General features: G+C 35.7%; 1 protein-coding gene across 15 annotated transcripts in view; it reads left to right on the top strand.

Moving 5' to 3' along the window:
* FILIP1 (filamin A interacting protein 1) overlaps positions 1 to 24373 on the top strand; it is a 259100-nt gene that overhangs the window by 22949 nt on the left and 211778 nt on the right. For 5 of the 15 annotated variants that reach the window (XM_054698939.1, XM_054698937.1, XM_054698941.1 and 2 more), the window contains 2 exons: positions 20843 to 20906; positions 21539 to 21586. The exons of 5 other annotated variants lie outside the window; for them this stretch is intronic. In XM_054698939.1, the coding sequence (XP_054554914.1) occupies positions 20843 to 20906; positions 21539 to 21586 (112 nt within the window). Of the gene's footprint in view, positions 1 to 20842; positions 20907 to 21180; positions 21201 to 21538; positions 21587 to 22138; positions 22174 to 23283; positions 23385 to 24373 lie in introns of those variants that run through there. 5 more of the 15 variants (XM_054698945.1, XM_054698944.1, XM_054698946.1 and 2 more) reach the window with 4 other exon arrangements.

Here is a 24373-nt window from a genome sequence, read left to right as displayed (position 1 = left end):
GAACAATAGGCTGGACTGAATGGCAGAGAGCCTTTCTTCTCTAATCTGCTTTGGAATGAACTAAGCCACACTAAGAATTTATACTCCCTGAAACATTTTCTTTTCTTTCCCTCCCCACTTCCTTTTTCTTTTCCCCTTTTTCCTCCCATCATTTGGGTACAAAGACATTACTTGATGAAAATTTTTTTAATATATCAGAATGAATAAAAGATTGTTATATCCAAGAAGTTGAGCAAAACGTGTCTTTGGCGAAGTATAAGAATCAATATAATTTTTACCTGTTCCAAAAAGAGAAGAAATAGTTGCCTTCCCACCCCCACCCCAGCAAATTGTCATTTGAGATGGTGTTAAAAAATAAAGCTTGAAGTGTACATTACTATTTTGAGTAATTCCTCTATTGGGTCAACTAAATGTCCATTGCCTACATTTTTGTATCAACAACTAATATGATAACACCCATTTATGCCTATTTTGTAGTGGTATTTCAAAAAATCAGTTTGAATGATAGTATATACTATATAATAATCTTACATTTTAGATACTTCCACATACCACCAATATGGTTCAGTTTCTAAAGATAATTTTCCATTGTTGCTATATTTTATAATGTATATAATTATAATGTATATAATTTTGTTTTCAGAATATTTCTCTACATTGTCAAATAAAATTGTTTTACTTTGGGTAAAAAGAAAAAAATTAATGTCTCCCTAGCTTAGCATTGAATTTAAAGTTGAATTGAATTCAGAATTATAATTAGTAAATACTACTAAGACTTTTTAAAATCCAAGTTTGCAGTAGTTCTTAAAAAAAATTAAATAATTCTCTAAATTGAAGGGAAAAACAGTGATCCACTGTTTTATGAGTTTTACTCAGGATTCCCTTCCCCACATGTGTTTTCAAATCTTCTAAATTTTTTCCCTGATATCTGCCTCTATAAATCTAAATATCCTATTTAAGCTTTTTATTAATATTTCTAGTTCAAATTACTGTAACTTTATTCATGCAGTATACCAGGATTACATTTTTTCTTTGATAAATTATGTGTTTTCCTTGGAATTAAAAAGTTTTTGCTTCTTTAATTTTGAATGTATTTTCCACAAGTTCCAGCCTCAACAGAACTCCGATCTCTGCCTCCACAGAGGAAATGAGACCTCTGTATTTAAGACTCTACCACTCTATGCCATGGTCTGGGACACGCTTCCAAGGGAAATTTCAGTCAGTAGTGTGGTTTGCTCCCTTTATATTTCCCTTTCCTTAGGGATCACTATTCTGTACTCTAGTTGTCTAACATCAGAGAACAACTAATTCATGTATTTTTATGATTTTTTTTAATAATGCCAAGATGGCTAGTCTTGAACCAGTTATGCTATCACGGTTAGTAGAGGAAGTAGCTTTTATATATTTATTTTCTAACTATTAAAAAAAATCTTGAATGTCTTATTCTTCTTTCTGCATGTGTTGTTATCCCAAGTTCTTTCTATAGATTTAAATTTTCATAACTGTCTTCATGTTAGGGATTTTTCTCTACTACCTGAAATCTTTGACAATCCACTCATTTTAAATGGTAAGGCAATGACAGCATATTTGAAATTCTGAATGTGTCTGAAAAACTAGTTAACAAGTAAACTTTATTGTAAGATCATCTTGTTAGGGCCTGATTATCAGGATCTTTATTAATCTTTCTCTTGGGCTAAGGGAAATATCTATTTGCCTAGGAATAAGGATCACAACTATCATTACTCACTAAGTAAAATTTCACTTGATCATCATGTTTCAGTATTTTGAACTTGAGTTCAAATTCTCTATGGTTCAAGTCCTCTCCAGAGAAAATCTCCTAGGATAGTCCCTAGTTAGTAGAAGAGATATCTGGGGGACTAGAGGTGGGGAGAAGTGTCTGAGTATACAATGTTTCCATCAATCTTTTATTTTAAGATCCACCTGTACCACTTTTGGTTTCAAAGGTATTTGCTGCCTCAGTTTTCTGAACATAGCTGGAGTCTTGCAATCTGTTTCTGTGTTTATCTTCTGCTGGTTTAGGTTTTAGTATTCTCTGGTTTGTTAAATCAATTACCACTCATCCATCTGCTTTCCAGCCTCCAAAATGTTGCTATGATATTTTTACACATCCCCCTTCTCCTTGTGGTTTCAAAAAAATCTGCTTACTGTCATTTTAGTGGGCCTTCATTATATATTTTCAATCTGCTGTGTTTAACTGAATGCCTGTTTTCAAGATTTTAAGCATATAATTGTCACACAATTAGAATTATTTCTGTTGCATCTTTAACTTACTTCTTAATTTACCTGCATTATGGTAAAGTCTCCTTTTTTTCCTCTTAAGCCTTACCATACAGCAATGAATTTGTGAATTTTCTTTCTTTCTTTCTTTCTTTTTTTTTTAAAGATTTATTTATATGTATGCATACAGGAGCTGGGGCACAGGCTAGAGATGCGGGGTGGGTGTGTGTGTGAGAGGATTAATCAGAGACAGAGCGGGGGAACAGAACAGGCAGACAGACTGAAGTACACTGCTGAGGGGAGAAGCGGGCGCGTCAGGAGAGGTTTGCTGCACCATGTGGGTTGCTCCCTGGCCAGCCAGGTATCAAACTTGTGCTGCAGAGGCTGCAGATTGCTTCATAGTGCGGTGCTTAACCCCTTGCACCACCAGGGAGGTCCTGAATTTGTGAATTTTCAACAAACATAATGTTTATTTCTTAAATATGACTTAATATTTTAAAAATAAAGAAAATATTCTTATACTAAAAAAGACAAGGAAGGCTTATAGGTCCCCTTGAAATCTGTCCACAGAACCCAAGATGCTAAACATTTGTATACAATTTGTATATACCGAGACACTCTTTGCTATCACCGAGCAAACACTTTAAGATATGAAACATTTTAGTAGAGGAAATATAGATTTCTGAATTCCTTGCATTATATGTTATTAACTTTAGGACTTACTATGCAGAAGTCAAAGTGTAGGTCACTGGGAAGTTCATAGTTGTGACAATGATAGATAATAAGAATGATGACAGGGTCGATACCTTATATGTGTTTCTTAACAGTTTAAAAATACCTTTATGCAAAATAGTCTCATTTATATGCAAGTGTATAGAATTACGTCAATGTGTGGTTCCTGTTCAGGAGCCAGAACTGAGGAATTGGATCACTCACTAAAATACACATACCTTCATTAATCGGTGCAGTTGAAAAGGTGGGGGAAGTTGTTACTTTGCTTCAGTTTTGTTAGAGGTTTATAAACTAATGGTGACCCAGAAAAAAGTGAGTTTTCACCAAGAATCAAGAATAGACCAGATTCTTACCCTCCTAAAAATTAACCAACATGTTATATTTTTGTAATGTCTGCATTAATACATTTAAGTTTTAGTATCAATGTCATATTTGTTTCACCAGAGAACAATGTGAAAATTTCCTTCTTTATGTTCTAGAGCAATCTAATGGTATTGGAATAAATCATTCTTTAAAATTTTGGTAACATTTCTTTGTGACTTCATCAGAGCTTGGGGATTTTGGTCTTATTTGGAGTGTTCTATTTAACAGTTTTTTAAATAATCATTGTTAATAATTTATAAAAATTTACAATCATTGTGTACATTCTCTCTTTTTTGAAGTCTTTTTTGGTAAATTTTCCTATCTTAGAAATAATGTATTCTCTCCAGTTTTAAAAATATATTTGTTGTGAACAAATTATATCAAGATTATTTTAATTTCTTTTTAAATATATGATTATTTTCCTCTTATTGTATATTTATTTTTTTCTGGTTAAATTGGCTAATAATTTACTAGTCAATAGTTGATGGTTTATTGATGGCTCATTTCTCTTTTCAGAGAACTCTTATTTTTGTTTTGGGGTCTTGCTTAATAGAAGTAATTATTTCATTATGTTTTAAAATTTGTGGCAAAATTTTAGATCAAAATTTTCATAAACCCCATAATAATGGCTTCTGGTGAATGCTCCTTATCTGCACTATTTTTATTTTTCATTTCTTCATCATCCTGTTTTGTGATATAGTATCGTGTGAGTGAATTCTTTTCTGATTCCTTTTTGATTTTCCATTTGTGAAGCAAATGAGTTTTCTAGGTCCAGATTTTTCTGTAGGTCTTTGTAGAAAAGAAATTAGGGCCATATTCCAGGTTTGAAATTTGTTTTAGAAGTTTTTCTTCCCTTCTTTTATTTTCCCCTTTCTTGTTTCTCTCCTTCCCTCCCTCCCTTTCTCCCTCCTTTTTTATTCTTTCTTCCTCTTCTCTTCTCTCTTTACCTTTTCTCAGTCTCACTAGCACTGGGCATGCAGCTGCTTGCAAATTTGGTTTGTTTGTGTGATTCATTGTTTAACTCTTTCTTTTCTGCTTTTTGGAACAAAACCAATGATCTTATTATCAGTCTGTGCATGCTCTGTTTCCTGTTTTTTACTAGTACTTTCAGTTTGACATCCCAGAGTGTCTATGTCATGGTTAATTTTATATGTCAATTTTACTGGGACTTGAAGTGGCCATATATTTGGTGAAGCATTGTTTAGAGTATTTCTTTTGGACGAGATTAATATTTATTTTCTTTCTTTTTAAGTAATCAATTACCATCCCTTATAACTCTTTAACCCTTTCTCCCTCCCTACTCCTCTTAATCTCAGACATCTCAATGTATATATATATAGGAGTGTCCTTGTTTTACTCACATATATGAAAATATCCAATATTTGTCTTTTTTTGCTTTGCTTTACTTCACACAATTCTCTTGAGTTCCTTCTGGTTCCTTATAAATGGTGACATTTAGTCTTTTCTTTCATTACGTGGATACAGCATGTTTTCTTAATCTAAACCTCTATCAGTGAGCACACAGGTTGCTTCAATATCCGAGCTATGTGCAATAAAAATGTTGTGCATATAATTTTTTGAGTTGATAATTTCATATTCTCTGCATATATACCACAAAGTGGGGTTATTAATTTTTAAACTTAATTCTCACAGAAGACTTAAGTAGGTAGCAATACTGTATTCTTTCTTTAAAATTATCAAGGCACAGCTGGCACTTCAGGTTTTCAGAGCACAACAGATTACTCCCTTGCCACAGCACATGTCCCTAAGGGAGATGAGGGAGTGGGTCATAGCTACTACTCACACTTGTGTTGAAGAAAGAATCAAAGTGGCCTTAACTCTTTTCCATCTAAATACTCAGACACAGGATCAACATGTAAATCAATAATAGATGGACCTGTGCTGAAAAGTGATGTACTGATAAAAACAAAAATTGGTAAAGGAGCACAGGGAGGAGAAAAAGAAAACAATATGCTTATAAGGAAACACAGCTGCTTGAAAAAGATCCAATATGAAAAACAGATGGAAGAAAAATAGAAACTAAGGGTGCAGAAAGAAAATATGAACAGAGAAAACTACCAGCAGGGGGCAAAAAAAGGGAAATATAGAGGAAGATATTCAAATCTGTTATTTATCTTACACTGGACCAGAGCAATGGTTTTGATTATTGTCAAAAAAGATGGTCATGGAAACGCTCTATGGCAATGAACCCTGAGAGCAAAGCTGGTGATAACCATTTAATATCTATAGGAAAACTCGAGCAGGAGACTTATGGTTTACAGAAACACATGTCTACATTATCTGCAGGTCTTCAAAATTGTTCTGCCAAGAAAATAAAAATAAAGCAAGAAACTTATCTTGGAATAGAAGACTCAGCAAATGACATCCATCTATAGAAATAGAACAAGTGGAAGAAGCACCTGATTATCAATTAATAAGTGATAATAATTATAATCATTGATAATAAATAATTGGTAATAATGAATAAATTATTTAGGAGAATAATTTGATCTCTCACCTGCTAGTCCCAACAAAAACATTAATAGTGAAAAGCAAAATTGCTGCTTCATTATCAATTCCTGGAAAAGATGCTCCAAGCACCCAGACTACTTTAAGCCAGTATTTTAATATGCCTCTGCATAGCCACAGCAGTGATGATCTAAAGGCTGCCTTTCCTCCCCGGTGGCGCAACGGTTGAGCGCTGGGTTGTGAAGCTGCGTGCAGCCTCTGCAGCACCGGTTTGATCCCCGGCCGCTGGGTGAGGGTCCCACATGGCGTGCAGACCTCTCCTGCCGCCCGCTGCCACCCTCAGCAGTGTACTTCATCAGTCTGCCTCCTCTGCTCTCCCCTCTGGCTCTGGTGAAATCTCCCACCCTCCCGCACTTCTGACTGTACCCAGTGCTTGTATAAATAAATAAATAAATCTAAAAAAAAAAAGAAAGACAAAAAATCAATACATTTAAAAAACAAATAAATAAATAAATAAAGGCTGCCTTTGTGCTTTGCAAGTCAGCAGTGTCTATGCCTCCCTTAGAGAAAGTAGGAACACATTCCCTGAGGTAAACCTGGGAGCTCCCAAATGTTGATGTGCCCCTCAAGGCAGATGTGCAGATCCCCTGAGGGGAGTGTTGAGTCACCCTCTGAGGTAAAAGTGGAAACATCCCTCGAGAACTGCAAGGAATCACCTCCCAACCCCAAGGTGAGCAGTGAAGCACCTCCTAAGGCAAATTTGGAAGAATTCTCCAAGGTGCGCATTGACTCAACCCCCAGGTTAGCATGGAAAGGTTTCCTGGGATGAGTATGGAGGGGCTCCCTGAGGGTGTAGAAAGCTCACCGACATGAGCATGGATTCATCCTGTGAGCATGGAAGCATCATCTGAGGCAAATGTGCAGTCATCCATCAAGGCAAGCATTAGCATTGAAGCTCTCCTTGGGGAGTTGTGTGGAGATGTCCCCAGATGTCAGAAATGAGTAGACAGATGCCAACCCCCCTTACTAAGAGGCACCCATGGTGAAACATCCTGTGTTTATAACGGTAATCTTCTACAATCAGTTGGCATCCACTTTCTATTAATACAAATAGGCAAATCCAAAAGAATCAACCCCCCTCTCTTTCACCCATCATATCAAAAATGAGCACCACCGGGCCTCCCCGGTGGCACAGCGGTAGAGCGCTGGGTTGCGAAGCTGCCCGCAGCCTCTACAGCGCTGGTTCGATTCCCGGCTGCTCCCCGGCCACCGGGGGAGGGTCCCACATGACGCGCAGACCTCTCCTGCCGCCCACTGCTCCCCTCAGCAGTGTACTTCGGTCCTTCTGCCTGCTCTGCTCCCTGCTCTGGCTCTGGTGAATTCTCTCACCCTCCCACGCTTCTGACTGTACCCAGTGCTTGTATAAATAAATAAATAAGTAAATAAATCTTAAAAAAAAAAAAGCACAAAGTCAGGAGTACTTTATTTTTATTTTTTTTTTTTTTAAATATTAAATTTTATTTTTATATTCCCCCATACAATTGCAAACGCCCCATTCTGACCCCAATCCTTCCCCTCCCGCCCCCCACCCCAAAAAGTGTCTCTGGTTCATAGTTTTTTGTTGATTTTGATTTTCACTTTCTTATATTCATTTTCCTGGTCCCTTATTTAAGTTTTCTAGATTCCTGCTATGAGTGAGACCATCCGGTATTTTTCTTTTTCTTTTTGGCTTATTTCGCTGAGCATGATCCCTTCCAGTGCCATCCATGTTGCTGCAAATTGCATGTGTTTATCTTTTTTGAATGCTGAGTAATATTCCATGGTATATATGTACCACATCTTCTTGATCCAGTCATCTATTTTTGGGCATTTGGGTTGTTTCCAAAGCTTAGCTATTGTAAATAGTGCTGCTATAAACATAGGAGTGCAGGTGCTCTTTGGAATTGATGTTTCTGTGTCCTTTGGGTAAATACCTAGGAGTGGAATTGCTGGATCATATGGAAGCTCTATGTTTAGTAGGTCCAGAAATCTCCACACAGCTCTCCATAGTGGTTGGACCAGTTTGCACTCCCACCAACAGTGCACAAGAGTTCCTTTTTCTCCACATCCTCGCCAACATTTGTTGTTGCTAGTTTTTTTAATATGTGCCATTCTCACTGGTGTGAGATGGTATCTCATGGTAGTTTTGATTTGCATTTCCCTGATTACAAGTGATGTTGAACATTTTTTTTTATGTCTGTTGGCCATTTGCATTTCCTCTTCAGAGAAGTTTCTTTTTAACTCTTCTGCCCATTTTTTGACTGGATTATTTTCTTTGTTGTTGCTGAGTCTCATCAGCTCTTTGCAGATTTTTGTGATCAGTCCTTTATCATTAGTGTTGGGTGCAAAAATGTTCTCCCAGTTGGTGGGGTTTCTCTTTGTTTTTGTTATTGTCTCTTTTGCTGTGCAGAAGCTCTTTAATTTGATGTAGTCCCAGCTGTTTATCTTTCTCTTCACTATCACTGCTTTGGGTGATGTGTCTGTAAAGATGTCTTTGATGTGCAAATCCCGTAGTGTTTCGCCTATATTTCCTTCTATGTATTTTATGGTTTCAGGTCTTATGTCTAGTTCTTTAATCCATTTTGAGTTGATTTTTGTGTATGGTGTGAGGTAATGGTCAAGATTCATTCTTTTGCATGTAGCGACCCAGTTTTCCCAGCACCATTTATTGAACAAACTTTCTTTGCTCCAATGCATAGTCTTCGCTCCTTTGTCAAAGATTAGTTGACCATAAATCTGTGGGTTTATTTCTGGATTTTCTATTCGATTCCATTGGTCTGTATGTCTGTTCTTGTTCCAATACCATGCAGTTTTGATGATTATGGCTTTGTAGTATAGTTTGAAGTCTGGGAGTGTGATGCCTCCATTTTTCTTTTTTTTTCAGGAGAGCTTTGGCTATTCGGGGTTTTTGGTGATTCCATATGAATTTCATCAATAATTGTTCTATTTCTTTGAAGAATGCCATTGAGATTTTGATTGGAATAGCATTGAATCTGTATATTGCTTTTGGTAGGATGGCCATTTTAATAATGTTTATTCTTCCAATCCATGAGCAGGGGATGTCTTTCCATTTCTTTGTGTCTTCTTCTATTTCTTTTAACAGTGTTTTATAGTTTTCTTTGTATAGGTCCTTTACCTCTTTTGTTAGATTTATTCCCAAATATTTGATTTTTTTTGTTTCGATAATAAAAGGGTGGTTTTTTTGATTTCTTCTTCTTCAGATTTATTGTTTGTGTATAGGAAGGCTACTGACTTTTGCGTGTTGATTTTGTATCCTGCCACTTTACTGAATTGATTGATGAGTTGAATTAGTTTTTCTGTGGAGATTTTGGGGTTCTCTATGTATATTATCATATCATCTGCAAATAGTGATAGTTTGACTTCTTCTTTTCCTATTTGGATTCCTTGGATGTCTTTCTCTTGTCTTATTGCTCTGGCTAGGACTTCCAGTATTATATTGAAAAGCAGTGGTGAGAGTGGACATCCTTGTCTTGTTCCAGATCTTAATGGAATTGCTTTCAGCTTTTCACCATTGAGAATGATACTGGCTGTTGGCTTGTCATAGATGGCCTTTATGATGTTGAGGTATGTTCCTTGTATCCCAAGAATTTCAAGGGCTTTTATCATGAATGGGTGTTGCACTTTGTCGAAAGCTTTCTCAGCATCTATTGATATTATCATATGGTTTTTATATTTCTTTTTGTTGATGTGTTGGATAACGTTGATTGATTTTCGGATGTTAAACCATCCTTGTGCCCCTGGAATGAATCCAACTTGGTCGTGGTGAATTATCTTATGGATACATTGTTGGATTCTGATAGCTAAAATTTTATTGAGGATTTTTGCATCAGTGTTCATTAGGGAGATTGGCCTATAGTTTTCCTTTTTTGTGTTGTCCTTATTCGGTTTTGGTATTAGTGTAATATTGGCTTCATAGAACGTGTTTGGTATTGTCCCTTCCTTCTCAATTTTTTGGAAGAGTTTGTGAAGGATAGGCACTAATTCGTCTCTGAATGTTTGGTAGAATTCATTTGTAAATCCGTCAGGTCCTGGGCTTTTGTTTTTGGGGAGGTTTTTAATTACCATTTCAATTTCGCTGCTTGTAATTGGTCTGTTTAGGTGTTCTATTTCTTCTTTATCTAGCTTTGGGTGATTGTAGAGTTGTAGGAATTTGTCCATCTCCTCTAGATTGTTGAACTTGTTTCCATATAACTGTTCATAGTAGTTACTGATTATTCTTTTGATTTCTGCTGTGTCCGTTGTGATTTCTCCTCTTTCATTTATGATTCTGTTTATTTGTGCTTTCTCCCTTTTTTCCTTTGTGAGCCTGGCTAGGGGTTTGTCTATTTTATTTATTTTTTCAAAGAACCAGCTCTTGGTTTCATTGATCTTTTGGATTGTTTTTTTAGTTTCAATTTCATTTATTTCTGCTTTGGTTTTTATTATTTCTTTTCTTCTACTGGTTCTGGGGTTTTTTTGTTGTTCTTTTTCTAGATCTTTGAGCTTCGAGATTAGGTTGTTTCTTTGAGTTCTTTCTTGTTTTTTGATGTGAGCTTCTATTGCTATATATTTTCCTCTTATTACTGCTTTTGCTGCATCCCATACCTTTAGGATATTGGTGTCCTCCTTGTCATTCAATTCAAAGAATTTTTTAATTTCTTCTTTGATCTCCTCGTTAGTCCAGTGGTCTTCCAGTAGTGTGGCTTTTAATCTCCATGAGGTAGGATAGTTCCTTGCCTTCTTTTTATGATTTATTTCTAGTTTGATGCCTTCGTGGTCAGAAAAGATGGTTGGTATGATTTCAATCTTGGTGTATCTGTTGATGTTTGTCTTGTGCCCCAGTATGTGATCGATCCTGGAGAATGATCCGTGTGCGCTTGAGAAAAATGTGTACTCCGTTTTTTTTGGGTTTAGTGTTCTATAGATGTCTGTTAAGCCCAAATGCTCTAGGTCCTTATTTAGAGCTTTAGTTTCTTTACTTATTTTTTGTCTTGTTGATCTATCCATTGTTGATAGTGGTGTGTTGAAGTCTCCCACTACATATGTGTTTTCTCTGATGTCTGTTTTCAGAGAGGACAACAGTTGTCTGATATATTTTGGTGCTCTTTCGTTTGGTGAGTATATGTTAATGAGTGTTATTTCTTCTTGAAGTATTGTCCCCTTAATCATAATGTAGTGACCATTGGGGTCTCTTTTTATTTTTTTGAGTTTGAAGTCTGTTTTATCTGATATAAGTATAGCTGTTCCTGCTTTCTTTTTTGGCCCATTTGCTTGTAGGATTGTTTTCCATCCTTTGACTTTGAGCCTATTTTTATCTTTTGTAGCTAAATGTGTTTCCTGGAGACAGCAAAAGGTTGGGCTTTGTTTCTTAATCCAGGCTGCAACTCTGTGTCTTTTTATTGAAGAGTTTAGTCCATTTACATTTAGAGTTAATATTGATATGTTAGCATCTGTATTTGCCATTATGTTTGTCTTTCCTTTGATTTTATTTATTTATTCTTTTAATAACTTTTTTTTTTTTTTGGTCTTCTTCGTTGTTATTCGTCCCTCTGAGGTTCTGGCTTTAGGATTCCTTGTAGTATTTTTTGGAGTGGGGGTTTAGTCGCAATGAAATTCCGGAGTTTCTCTTTGTCTGGGAAGGTCCATATTCTTTCTTCATGGAGGAAAGAGAGCTTTGCGGGATAGAGTATTCTTGGTTGGCATCTGTTTTCTTGGAGTCTGTTGACTATGTCCCTCCACTCTCTCCTTGCCCGTAGTGTTTCTTCAGAGAAGTCTGATGTCAGCCTGATTGGTTTTCCTTTGAATGTTATCTGTTTCTTCCCTCTTGTCAGCTTCATTATTTTTTCCTTGTCCTGGATTCTTGGGAGCTTTACTATTATGTGTCTTGCTGTGTTTTTCCTTTCGTCGTGGAAGTTTGGTGTTCTTCTTGCTTCTTGTATATCAATTTTCAGCTCCTTCTTCTCATTTGGGAAGTTCTCTTCAATTATATCCATGAATATTTTCTCTGTTCCTACATCTCTCTCCTCTCCTTCTGGAATTCCTATAACTCTTACATTTCCTTTCCTCATGGAGTCAGATAGTTCCCGAAGTCTTTCTTCATTCTTTTTCCTTCGTACTTCTCTTTCCTTTTCTGTTTTGGTTCTTTTTATTTCTGTGTCTTCAAGATTACTTATTCGTTCTTCCATTTCATCTATTCTGCTTTCATTGCTTTTCCCAGAGTTCTTTAGTTAGTCAGGAGTACTTTAAAAAAAAAAATGAGCACCACCGTTTTCTTTTTTCCTATAAAGTAATTCCTGTTCAGCATATCTAGTTGCACAAAATACATTAGGTGTGACTAAGAATAAAAGAAAAACACTTTCTAAAACCACTAAAAGATGTGAGGTTACAAGACTAAAGAGTCTTGCAATAAATGCACACTAGGAACTTAGTGCCCAAGATGCAAAGGAAATTTTGGCATAACAACAACAAAAAATGATAACTTGCTCATGAATAAAGAAAAAGAAGATGAAAAACTATAAAAAGAAATCAATGAAGGAAAAAAAAAAGATGGCAAAGCAAGAAGCTTAGGGGCAAGAAGAAGAATTCTTACAATCTGATGATGGGCAACAACCAAAAAAGATTAAAAAGAAGCAAAGCAGTCAAGATCAAGAAAATCAGAGAGTACTGCTTTGGAAAGGGGACATCAAAATAAAAACTCAAGATAAGTCTAACAAACACAGAGGGAAAACAACAGAATTGTGTTAACAGAGTTTGAGGGAAAGATTAGAAAGAAAAAAGAGGATTGACATTATGAAGCAGCTTGCAGTCTGCAAGTGACTTCATCAGCCTCTATAAATGGCATGAATTCATCCACAAAACCCAAAACATGTTTTAAAAATGAGAAGGCCCTCAAACTGCCTTTTTAGATGTGACTCCTAGCCAAATCAATAAACACAAAAACTTTTTTAATGGTGATGTAAAAACTTTCCAACAAAAACTATGAAAGATTATTTGATGCAATTAAAGGGCAGTAGACTGTACACCAAAATAATGAATAACAGCAGCAAAAATCAGAAAGGCAAACAAAAGCAGCAATACAGTGGGACCAAGGGCACAGGAGTGGATAAATGACAAGTTTATCGACACTGTGAGACTAAATCAAGTGTCCAGTATCCCTCCTGATATCAAGCCAAAAACATTATCTGTAAGATTTTATGCTGTATCACACCAAAGCCCCAGATGAGTTTAGATGACAAGAAAAATAAATCTGTTTCTGCTCAACGGGCTATGTAAACTAAACCTTGTATGCCTAGAAAGAGAATTCATCCTTCACCCTGGATTTCAACTTCGAGGACCATTTCCCAAAATTTCCCCACCTCTAACTTGAATATGGCAAAGAAAATGACCATCCAAGGAAAAAGGAAAACAAAGAAGTCACCTTACCATATCTCAAAAGGGGCTTCCCTGGTGGCCTGGGGGTTAAGTTTCAGCACTAGCACCTCTACAGCCTGAGCTGGACCCCTGGCCATGGAGCTAACCCACATATGGTGCAGCAGATCTCTCCTGTCTTGCCTGCTGATCCCCTCAGCAGCCTATTTCAGTAAATCTGCCCTTTCTGCTCTCCACTGTCTCTGGTGAATCCTCTCACCTCCGGCACCTCTGGCCTACACCCCAGTCCTATGTAAGAAAAAAAAAAAACAACCCATATCTCAGAAGGTGCTTATATTATCTTGTCCCTGGTTCATAAACAAAGGTTCTGAGTAAAGAAGTTGCTTTTGTTTTTGTTTCTGTAAAAATCTCCTTGGTCTCTCATTCTTGGTTTTTCCTTGCAATTCAGGTATGAGTATGCATCAAGGGTATCTTTGTAAAATGGTCACTCTTGATTTTCTAAAAGGATCTCTACAAAAGAAGGTTTTTTCTCTCAGTACATATTTGAAATCTTAAAGTGTTTATTCTGTTTCACAATATCATTAAGTTAGCAATTAAAAACCCACATCTGATCCTGTGAAGAACATGATTGGGTTAATGGCTCACAATGACTTTGTTGGATTGTTTCTAATATACAAACACTGAAGCTTGAAAGATGTAATGTTTTTTAAAAAAATCACCTCACCATGGGTACTAACTCTGAGCTATGTTTCTAAATAAATAACATTTAGAACTCAGTCTTAGCATGCCAGCTGAGTGCTGCACTTAGACCCCCAAAGCAGGGAGTATGAAAAACTTGGAAACAGTTGCATCTTCAGTGCTTGTCAGTCTTGCATTTTGAAGTGCATATTGGTACTTGGAGCAGTTTTTGACTGTTGATCTGGTGGGATGTGTTTAGTTCCTATAAATATTAACTGTATATTTTTTTCTGTACTCTGCAATTCTGTTTTTAGGACACACTCAGTCTGGGAATATGGACACAAAATGTGCTTGATTTATCTACTCTTTGGCTGCAACTATGTACAGGAGCAGACCTGTGTTGCTGTGCTGCCCCAGCGCACAGGTGCTTGCACCGACGCAATATGTTTCCTGAAATAACTTCAACACCTGCTTAAAGTTTAACATTGACAATCTTAATTGTCCTAATGCTAATAATGAGTGTTCTGTTAACTTACAAATAGTTTGAAATAGTTCCTTGTCCCTTTTTAGGCATCAATCTTGCATTAAGAAAAGGAAATCATTGTTCTTTCTGACTGTTTAGTTTTTTACTATTCAGAGGACTGCACTTGTGTTACAGATTATAGCTTGGTGCCTTGGATTTTAAAAAATATTTTTTGACATTAGCTCTTTTATTCACAAGGCAGAGACAATTGTCCTCACAGATGAGTTCCTGATTTTTTTGTACAAATGTCATGTTGAAACTCTCTGTTAAAGCTCCATATAAGCATGTTATCTCTGAAATAAACTTTGCAGACCCCCCAAAAAAAAAGTGATTACATGAAAGATGCTATTGACAGTGAATCTTGGACAATAACTTTTTTTTTAACCACTTTGTGTCAGAGTTGTTCTATTTGAATATACTAATGCATCTGGAAAATTTTTTGGTTTTTTTTTATAAATGTGTTTCACATTTTTTGTTTTGTTTGAGTAATTTCATAGAAAATGATAGTGTTCTTTGCAGAGTCACCAAGGAGTGAAAATGTTCCTTTTTTCTATCTCTGCTATTTTTAGCTTAAACTACATTTTCTGCCAGATTGGGAGGGAACATTACTGTCATGAGAAGGGCACACAGAATATATGGGAGAATTTCTTTAGGTTCAAACAAATTTTTCTAATTTTTGCAGGATATGGGAGTAAGTCAGCATCTCAGATTAATCTCCCATATAAGAGCTTGTAGACTAGTTCTCCCTTCAAATGTTTTGTAGAATTTTCTTTTCAAGCCTTATGACAGATTGATCTCTGATTGACAGGTGAGAGAAACAGTATAATTATTGAATGAAATCAGAATTGCAAATTTGAAAACACTGCTAAGTAATTTTCAGGATTAAGTCATTAATTCTTTCAACCGAGATTTATTAATCTGCTACAATGAGCTAGGTCCTGGTTTGGGGACCATACCCTTAGGATCAGCTTGTTTCTCTTTCCTGCTCTATCTATGCCAGAATTTCTCACTCATCTGGGGTTTGATAAACATAGGGGGGAAAGTAACTGCTATGGAATGACGGATAGATTCAACACAATCTCCCATCAAAAATACAAGCAATATTTTTCAAAGAAGTTTTATAAAAAATATTGAAATTATGTCACCACAAAAGGCTTTGAATTGCAAAAGCAATACTGAGGAAAAAGGAGAAAAACAGATATAATGTTTGCTGATTTCAACTTTACTATAAAGCAACAGTCCTAAAAACAATATAGTATTGGCACAAAAAATGGGTATATGGATCAATGGAATATAGCTGAAAGCCCAGAAATAAATCCATGACATATCAGTATCTAATCTATGATTAAGCGGCTATGACCATATAATGGGTGAAAGGACAGTTTCTTTAATAAATGGTGCTGTGTAAAAATACACAAAAATAAACTCCAATTGGATTACAGATTGGAGATCTACAGCAATAAAATACACAGATGAAAAACACTGGAAATGCGTTTCATGACATCAATGTCAAAAGATGCTCTTAGTGACTTGTCCTGCATGGCAAGGTAAATTAAAAACAAAATACATTAAATTATATCAAATGTGATTTAAAAGCTTTTATGCAACAAAGGAAAATATAAGATGATTAAAAAGACACCATACTGAATGGAGAAAATATTCATACAATATAAAACTGATAGGGGATTAATATCCAAGATATATAGAAAAACTCACAAAATTCAACAATTCAAAAACCAAATGACCCAATAAATAAATGGCAGCAGATACCAGCTAAGAATGCACCAAAGAGTTTTCCAGGTGGTTAATAGACATGAAAGAATGTTTATCACTTCCAGTAGTTTAAAACCACAGTGAGCTACCATTTTGCATCCGTGTGAATGACACATATTAAAAAGACCTCCAATAGCAAGTGATGGAGGACCCGTATTACACTCTTTGTGGGAATGTAAACTGGTACAACTATGTGGAAAGCAATCTGGATTTACCTTAAAAAATCCAAATACCATATGACCCAGGAATCCAACTATTGGGAATAAAGCCAAATTGAAACCCTCAACACAAAAACCATATGTTCTGCAATGTTCATAGTAGCATCATGGAAGTAGCCCAAATATGGATGATTGAATCAAGAAGTTGTGGTATACCCACACTATGGAGTACTATTCAACCATAAGAAATGATGAAATGCAGTCATTTTCAACAAAATGGAGGGAATTTGAGAGAATTATGTGTAGTAAAGCAAGTTAGAATTATAAAATCAAAATCAACAAAAAACTATGAACCAGAGACACTTTTTGGGGGGTGGGGGCGGGAGGGAAGGATTGGGTCAGAATGGGGCGTTTGCAATTGTATGGGGGAATATAAAAATAAAATTTAATATTTAAAAAAAAAATAATAAAATAAACCAAACCAAACCAAAAAAAAATAAAAAAATAAAAACAAATAATGGAATTTACATAGCAGAAAATTCAATAATGTCAAACACTTTCAAAAACCAGTGAAGGGCTTACCTGGTGGCGCAAGGGTTAAGTGCAGCACTGTGAAGCTATCTGCAGCCTCTGCAGCACCGGTTTGATCCTCAGTGGCCAGGAAGCTGCCCACCTGGCGTAGCAGACCTCTCCTGTCTCTCCTGCTGCTCCCCTCAGCAGTGTATTTCAGTTAGTCTGCTTGTTTTGCTCCCCACTCCTCTAACCAACCCCTCCCCCCCAGTCCTTGTACCTCTGGCCTGTACCCCAGTTCTTGTATGCATAAATAAATAAATCTTTAAAAAATTAAAAATAAAAAAACAAAACAGTGAAAGCCAGTAATCATCATGCGCACTCTGAGATTAAGAGGGAGGGGACTGATAAGGGGACATAGGGGATAGAATGGATGGTGGTGGTAAAGAAAAAAAATAAATTAGTAGCCAGACAATGGTTCAATAGAAACAGGAAAAAATAAAAATGAGCAAATGCATAGATGTTTCTTCAATGATGATATACAGATAACCAATAAACATGAAAAAATGCTCAACATCACAAATTATTAGGGAACTACAAATCAAACTCTCAATGAAATACCACTTAACACCCTCTAGGTATAATAAAAAGAGAGGTAATGAAAGGTATAGGTTGGGATGTGGAGGAATTAGAATCATCACAAATTACTGGTAGAAATGTAAAATGGTGTATCATTGGAAGACAGTTTGTAAGCTCCTCAAAAATTTAAGCATAGGCTAAGCATGTGAGCCAGCAATACCACCCCTAGATAGGTATATTTCCTACGAGAAAATTAAGACAAATTTACACAGAGAATCCGGGGCATAAATGTTCATAGCAATGTTATTCATATTAGCTAAAAATGAAAACAATCCAAATGTCCATCAACTGATGAATGAATAAATAACATGTGATGTATTTACACAATGGTGTATTATTTAGCCACATGCACAAAAGTGAAATTCAGTTTATGCTACAATGCAGATATCATAACCTAACATTTTATTGATGTTTCTTTCTCTTTTGCTATCTTACTTTCCTGACTTATACACAATTCTGAAACTATCATGCCAAGTCTTTGTCTCACAGCTTGATTTAGGGGTGATATAAGTCAAGGCACTCATTAAATCATTTGGTCTTTCACACACATTATTTAATATAATTCTCCTAACAACCCTTGTAAGTACATTTGAGAAGAACTTAAGTATTAACTCTATTTTACATATGACTGAACTTTAATGAGATCATATTATGCCTATGATGCTACATTTAATAAGGGGCAGAATTTAATTTCAATTCCACATGTGTCTGATTCTGAAATCTCCTAGCGCTGTGACATTTGGATTAGTCACTTCTCATACCTGTTTTTATGTAAAATGAGGATAATAAAAAATATAAAGTTTAGGACTAATGTGTTAGTTAAATGAGATGTTCTAGATACAGGACATACTAGTTGCAGCATATTAGGTCTTATATTAGTCAGCTTTTACTATATGGCAATCTCAAATTCTCAGCAGTTTACAATAACAAATATTTATTTCTTGTTCGGCTTTATATTGTCAGCTATTGGAAGCTATGATTCTACCCTAGAGTGCAGGGTGTGTCTTTCTATAATCTCAATATATTTTGGGACCTGCACTAGAAAACCTTACATACAACTTGCTGTTCTTATGGAAGAGGGCACAAGAGTTAAGAAATTTTCAGAATCTTACAATTACCCTAAAAGTTTCTGTTTGGAAGTGTTGTATAGTGAATATTCCACTGACCAAATCAAGTGAGATATCCAAGCCCATAGTGGGCAGGGAAACATACTTTATTTACAGTAAAGGAGGGAATGAATTATTGAAAACATTAATACAACTCCCACAAATATAGTAATTATTTTTGCTTCATTGGTATCTGTGATATTGTGATCAATCAACAATATATAATTTGTTCATTCAAATAACCAAATATATTTCTTTTGTTCTTTATGTACACAGATACCCAAACCTTTGAATTTCCAAAGTGTTGAGAGTAATAAAGGTGTCTTGTTTGTTAATGGGTTAACTTTTTCTTGTAGTACTTAAAGATGGGGCTTGGTCACCAGTGGAAACAAGCAAGTTATTAGAGAGTTGAACTTCCACTCCCAACTTCCAGATCTCTGGGGAGGGTAGAGGGACTAGAGATTTTAATTCAGTTGACAATGACCAATAATTTAATCAGTCATGAATATATAATGAAACTTCCATAAAAGCTCAAAAGTAGGGCCTCCCCGGTGGCGCAGCGGTTGCGTGCTGGGTTGCAAAGCTGACCGCAACCTGTGCAGCGCCCGTTCAATCCCCAGCCTCTGGGCGAGGGTCCCACATGACGCGCAGACCTCTCTTGCTGTCCGCTGCTCCCCTCGGCAGTGTACTTCGTCACTCTGCCTGTTCTACTCTCCGCTCTGGCTCTGGTGAATTCTCTCACCCTACTGCGCCTCTGACTGTACCCAGTGCTTGTATAAATAAATAAATAAATCTTTAAAAAAAAAAAAAAGCTCAAAGGTAGATATTGGAGAACTATAAACATGTGGATATTTTGTGGGAGAAGCACACCCGCAGAGGGCAGAGAAGATCAGTGACTTTCCCCATACCTTATCCTATGCATGTTTCCCAAATATCTATTTGTAAGCTCTATCTTTTGTAATGAATTGGTGCTCTAGTGAATAAGTGGGTTTCCAGAATTCATGAGCTGTTCTAGCAAATTAATTGAGCGCAGTTAGCAAGTTGGATTCGTGACTGGTTTCACAAGTTGTAGGCAGTCTTGAGAGACTGAGCACTTGTAATAACTGACACTATCTTCGGATAGATTGAATCAGAATCGAGTTGACACTTCTCCAAAGAACATAGCCATGGACTACAGGCTCATGAAAAAAATGTTCATAATCCTTTATTATGAAGAATATGCAAGTCAATACCACTATGAGTGATTGCCTTCCCCCTGTGAGAACCTGTGTCAAGATGATTGGAAACAACAGATATTATGGATGTGGAGATAAAGGCTCCCTCATTAACTCTTGGTGGGAATGTAATTTGGTACAGTTTCTATGGAAAACAGTATGGAGATGCCTCAAAAAAAAAAAAAAAATGGAGATAGCATATGATCTAGCAACACCACTTCTAGTTATTTGTCCAAAGATAAGAAAATTTTTATGCACTCCTCTGTTCATAGCAGCATTATCCACAATAGCCAAGTTATGGAAGCAACTTATATGCCCATCATCAGATGACTAGATAAATTTTGGAATATGTACTGATGAAATACTACTTAATTACTAAAAAAGATGAAATAGTGTCTTTTGGGACAAAATGGATGGATCTTAAGGTGCTTATACTAAGTGAAATAAGTCAGAAACTATCAGATGATTTTGCTAATTTGCACAATATAAATAACCAAAGAAAAACTAGCAAAACAACATGAATAATCATTAAGACTATGAAAATTGGCTGCTCAAAATGGCTAGGGTACAAAGGAGTATTTTACTGAATGCTAATAAAAAATTTAGAGAGGAGATGCTATGGTCATACAAAAGGAATATTTGTGTGAACTATAAAGACTTAGAAACCTCTGATAAATAAGAGAGGAGTTGAGCTGGGATTTGAGAGATTATTAGGATTTGGATAAAATTCATTTTAAGCAGTTGTAGTAGGGTGAACAGTAGTATGGAGGCGACTAATTTGGATCCTGCTACTGGGTACAACAGGCGACAAAAAGTAGACCTTAGGAATTTTTTTTAATTAAATTTTTTTTCTTACATCATCATTAATTTTTGGACAGTATTTGATTTCTCCCCTTAGGCTAATCTTGTAGTTTTCCCACCACCTCAGCACCTGTGACCCATCTCCACCATGCCTTGTGCTCTTCCCTCCCCTGTTTTGTCTCTTCTCTCTCCCCATATCTTTCTATCTATGCACAATGGAATACTACTCAGTGATGAAAAAAAGAATAAACTCATGCCACTTGAGGCAACATGGATGAAGCTGGAAGGGATTATGGTAAGCAAAATAAAACAGAAGGAAAAAGATAAATATTGGGTGGTTCAACTTACATGTGGAATAGAGAGAAATTGAACAAAGGGTTAGGAAAAGGACCTTAGGAAATTCTAAGCAAGATTCAGAATTGAAGTTATATTTTAGAAAAAATAATTTAATCTCATAATTATCTGGCTATCTTGTAGGAGGGAAGCTAGGTGGCAGAAAGTTTTTTCTCCAGCATTATGTAAAACAGCCATTCTTCTTTCTTCAAAGTTATATACTGGCTCTGTGAGACAAGCATATTACAAAAATGTGGTGAGCATGACAAATATTTCCTCAATGCAGACTTGACTCCCACTAGTATGTAAACGAAAATTGTCTTACTTGTTTTTCTCTGAATCTCCTCTCTGACCAAATAAAGAACTTGCTTTGGTAGGAGACAATACTTCCCACACAAAAACGCAATTAAAGTAACATATTGGATAGACTGGGATATACAATGAAACATTGCAAACTAGATGAAAATATCTGTGCACTATCATTTTATTTTGCTTTTGAGCTAACCAAGGAAGGACTCTTTGAAAACAATTTTGGTTGGGCTCTTAAAAACAGAGAAATCATTTTCTAAAATTTTCCATATTTGAATTTCTTAGCAAACTACAATGCCCAGAAACTTTTGGAAAGCAGTGACAGTGGCTGTGGTAAGACTTTATATCCATTATTTTATTCCCTTTCCTGACTTCTTGTTTTTGGCTTATTAATAACCTCTAATAAATATTTGTTATGTTAATTCTACTCTATTTTGGTTTGTAAGTTAGTAGCAGTGTTTTGAATGAGATAATTTGATTTTCAAATTTAGATTTACGATTTCGCTAAGTGAAAAAATCCAAATGTATTTATCAAAACTTAAATCAATCACCTAAAAATTAAGGTTTCTTTTCAGATTTGTCAGGCCATCATAGTTATACCTTGAGACTGTATAACTTCATAATTAATGATATTGAAGTTAGGTGTAACAGGGTGAAATACATTTAAAAATGGCGGTGGGGGGAGAGAGAGAGAGAGAGAGAGAGAGAGAGAGAGAGAGAGAACATTTATTTAGCTTTTCTTCAGTGCTAGCTATTGCATTAACAACTTTAATCACTTATTGTCTTATCACTTATTGCAGTAACTATAGAGTAGTTGTTACCACCATTCCACAAATGAGGAAGCTGAGGTTCTGTAAGGTAAAGAAAGCTGCCAAGACCTCACAGTAGCAAATAAAGCTGATACTCAACCTGTTACATAGGTTTGTCTCTAAAGTTCATTTCCTTTCTGCTACATAATGTCTCCACGGTGCTCCATTCTCTTATTTCCAATCCTGTCTTGATCAACCTGGATTCCACACAGAACCTAGAATGTCTATTTTCGCTGACAAATAGCACTATAAACCAGGGAATTAAATTTACAATTTGGTTTTAAAAATCTCTTTTTATTGTGAAAATAACTCTATTATTATAATAATACAATCTTTGACAATAACCAATGCTGTAATAAATCATCTGGTATCAATCTATCCTTGTTCTCTTTTAATTTCTGTCTTCAATCATATACAATTTGTAAAGATTTATGCTCTTTAAGCATTTAATAACTATTACTAAATGGACATATTATCACTCATTAAGTCATACTATGATATATCATTGTTTCTAGGCCTTTTCAATAAAGAGAGCCAGGAATTTTTTAAGAGTTAATTATATCCTCGATTAGACTAATACATCCACTTCAAATTTAAGACTATGGGGGTTTTACTAACTGCCTTTGTTTTACATTTTTATTTCAAGGTTCTGAGTGACACTAGGGATGAAAGAAATAGTATATTACATAATAACTTATTTGCTTTATCCTGAGTTACATGCATCACAATCTCAGAATAACACTGCTGTTTAAAATATGACTACTGAAAATAGTGTTTTTTGTAAGTTATTAAACAAAACAAAGTTGTAATGAATGATGACTGTTTCTTGTTCTCTTGACTTCACTTTCTGACTAAGGGAAAGTATGGAAAAAAAGTGAATATTTCAAATTTTATCTTCAAAATAGAACAGTTTTCGTCACTTATACTAAGTTCATACTAAACACATGATACCTGCTTTTCTGATTTCAAGTTTCACGATCACTTAGTGACTCATGCTACTAAATCAAGATATTAAAACTTGACAAACTATTTAAAAGTAATGAATTGTATCTTTTTTCCCCTTTTGCTTCATATATTAATAGTTTTTGACCATAATAGGAAAGTCATTTATACAATTCAAAATATGAATTTTACTGTATTATGAGGTTCTGGGTTACCACCTTTAAAGAGATGATCTTTCTGTCTGGCAAATAAGGTCTTATTTTAATTTGATGTTTGTAGTACCAAGCTGGTGTGAGGGTTTTCTCGTGCCAGAGGATCAGAGGAAAATCATGCTGTGTGGAGGAAAGTCACCAGATGGCACTCAAGCACTGTTCATCAGAGTAAGAACTAGTGTCTATTTTAAGTTAGGGTATGATGACGAAGGAACTGATTTTGTGGAATAACAAATGTACTTAAATTTTAAAAAACTTTCCCCTCATATGTGATTGAACTCTAATATAGAATCACAAACCCCATTATTAAATATCCATTTAAGTCCAAATACACTAAAAGCTATGTTCTAGTATAACTGGACATACCCTATAAAAGATATACCCTAAAATTTTTTTGCTTTATCTGGTTCATTTGTTTATTTCTTTATGTACCACATATGCATGACATCCACATATTCTCTAACTGACTTATTTTAGTAAGATAATACCCTCTAGATCTTAAGCATAATACCCTCTGGATCTGTCCATGTAGCAAATGGCAGGAATAATTTAGTAGTATTCATACATATATGTATGTATGTATGTATGTATGTATGTATGTATGTATCTATCTATATACACACACATATATGCACACACACAATGGAATGATACTAAAATATGGGACTGGAATACCACATATATATGTGTATATATATATATATATACACACACACACATTAATATTACATCTTCTTTATCCGCTCATCTGTCCATGGACACTTATTTAGGTTGTTTCCAACTCTTGGCTATTGTATATAATACTGTGATGACCATGTATCTCTCTAAGTGAGTGCTTTTGTATTCTTCAAGTAAATGCCCAGAAGTGGGATAACTGTATAGCATGGAATTTCTATTTTCAATTTTTTGGGGAATTTTCTTACTGGTTTTCATTATGGCTGTACTAATTTACATTGTCAACAGTATATAAGAGCTTCCTATTCCCACATCATGCCTAATCCTAACACTTGCTATTAAAACCTTTTAGATCCGGGCCTCCCTGGTGGCGCAGCGGTTGAGCGCTGGGTTGCGAAGCTGCCCGCAGCCTCTGCAGCGCCGGGTTCGATCCCTGGCTGCTCCCGGGCCCCTGGAGGGGATCCGATCCCTGGCTGCTCCCT

This window comes from Talpa occidentalis, unplaced genomic scaffold (genome assembly GCF_014898055.3).
Source record: "Talpa occidentalis isolate TD23 unplaced genomic scaffold, MPIMG_talOcc4v2.1 talOcc4.2, whole genome shotgun sequence".
NCBI classification, from domain to species: domain Eukaryota; kingdom Metazoa; phylum Chordata; class Mammalia; order Eulipotyphla; family Talpidae; genus Talpa; species Talpa occidentalis.
The sequence above is the reverse complement of the archived record's forward strand: the minus strand, read 5'-3'. Positions and strand labels throughout refer to the sequence as shown.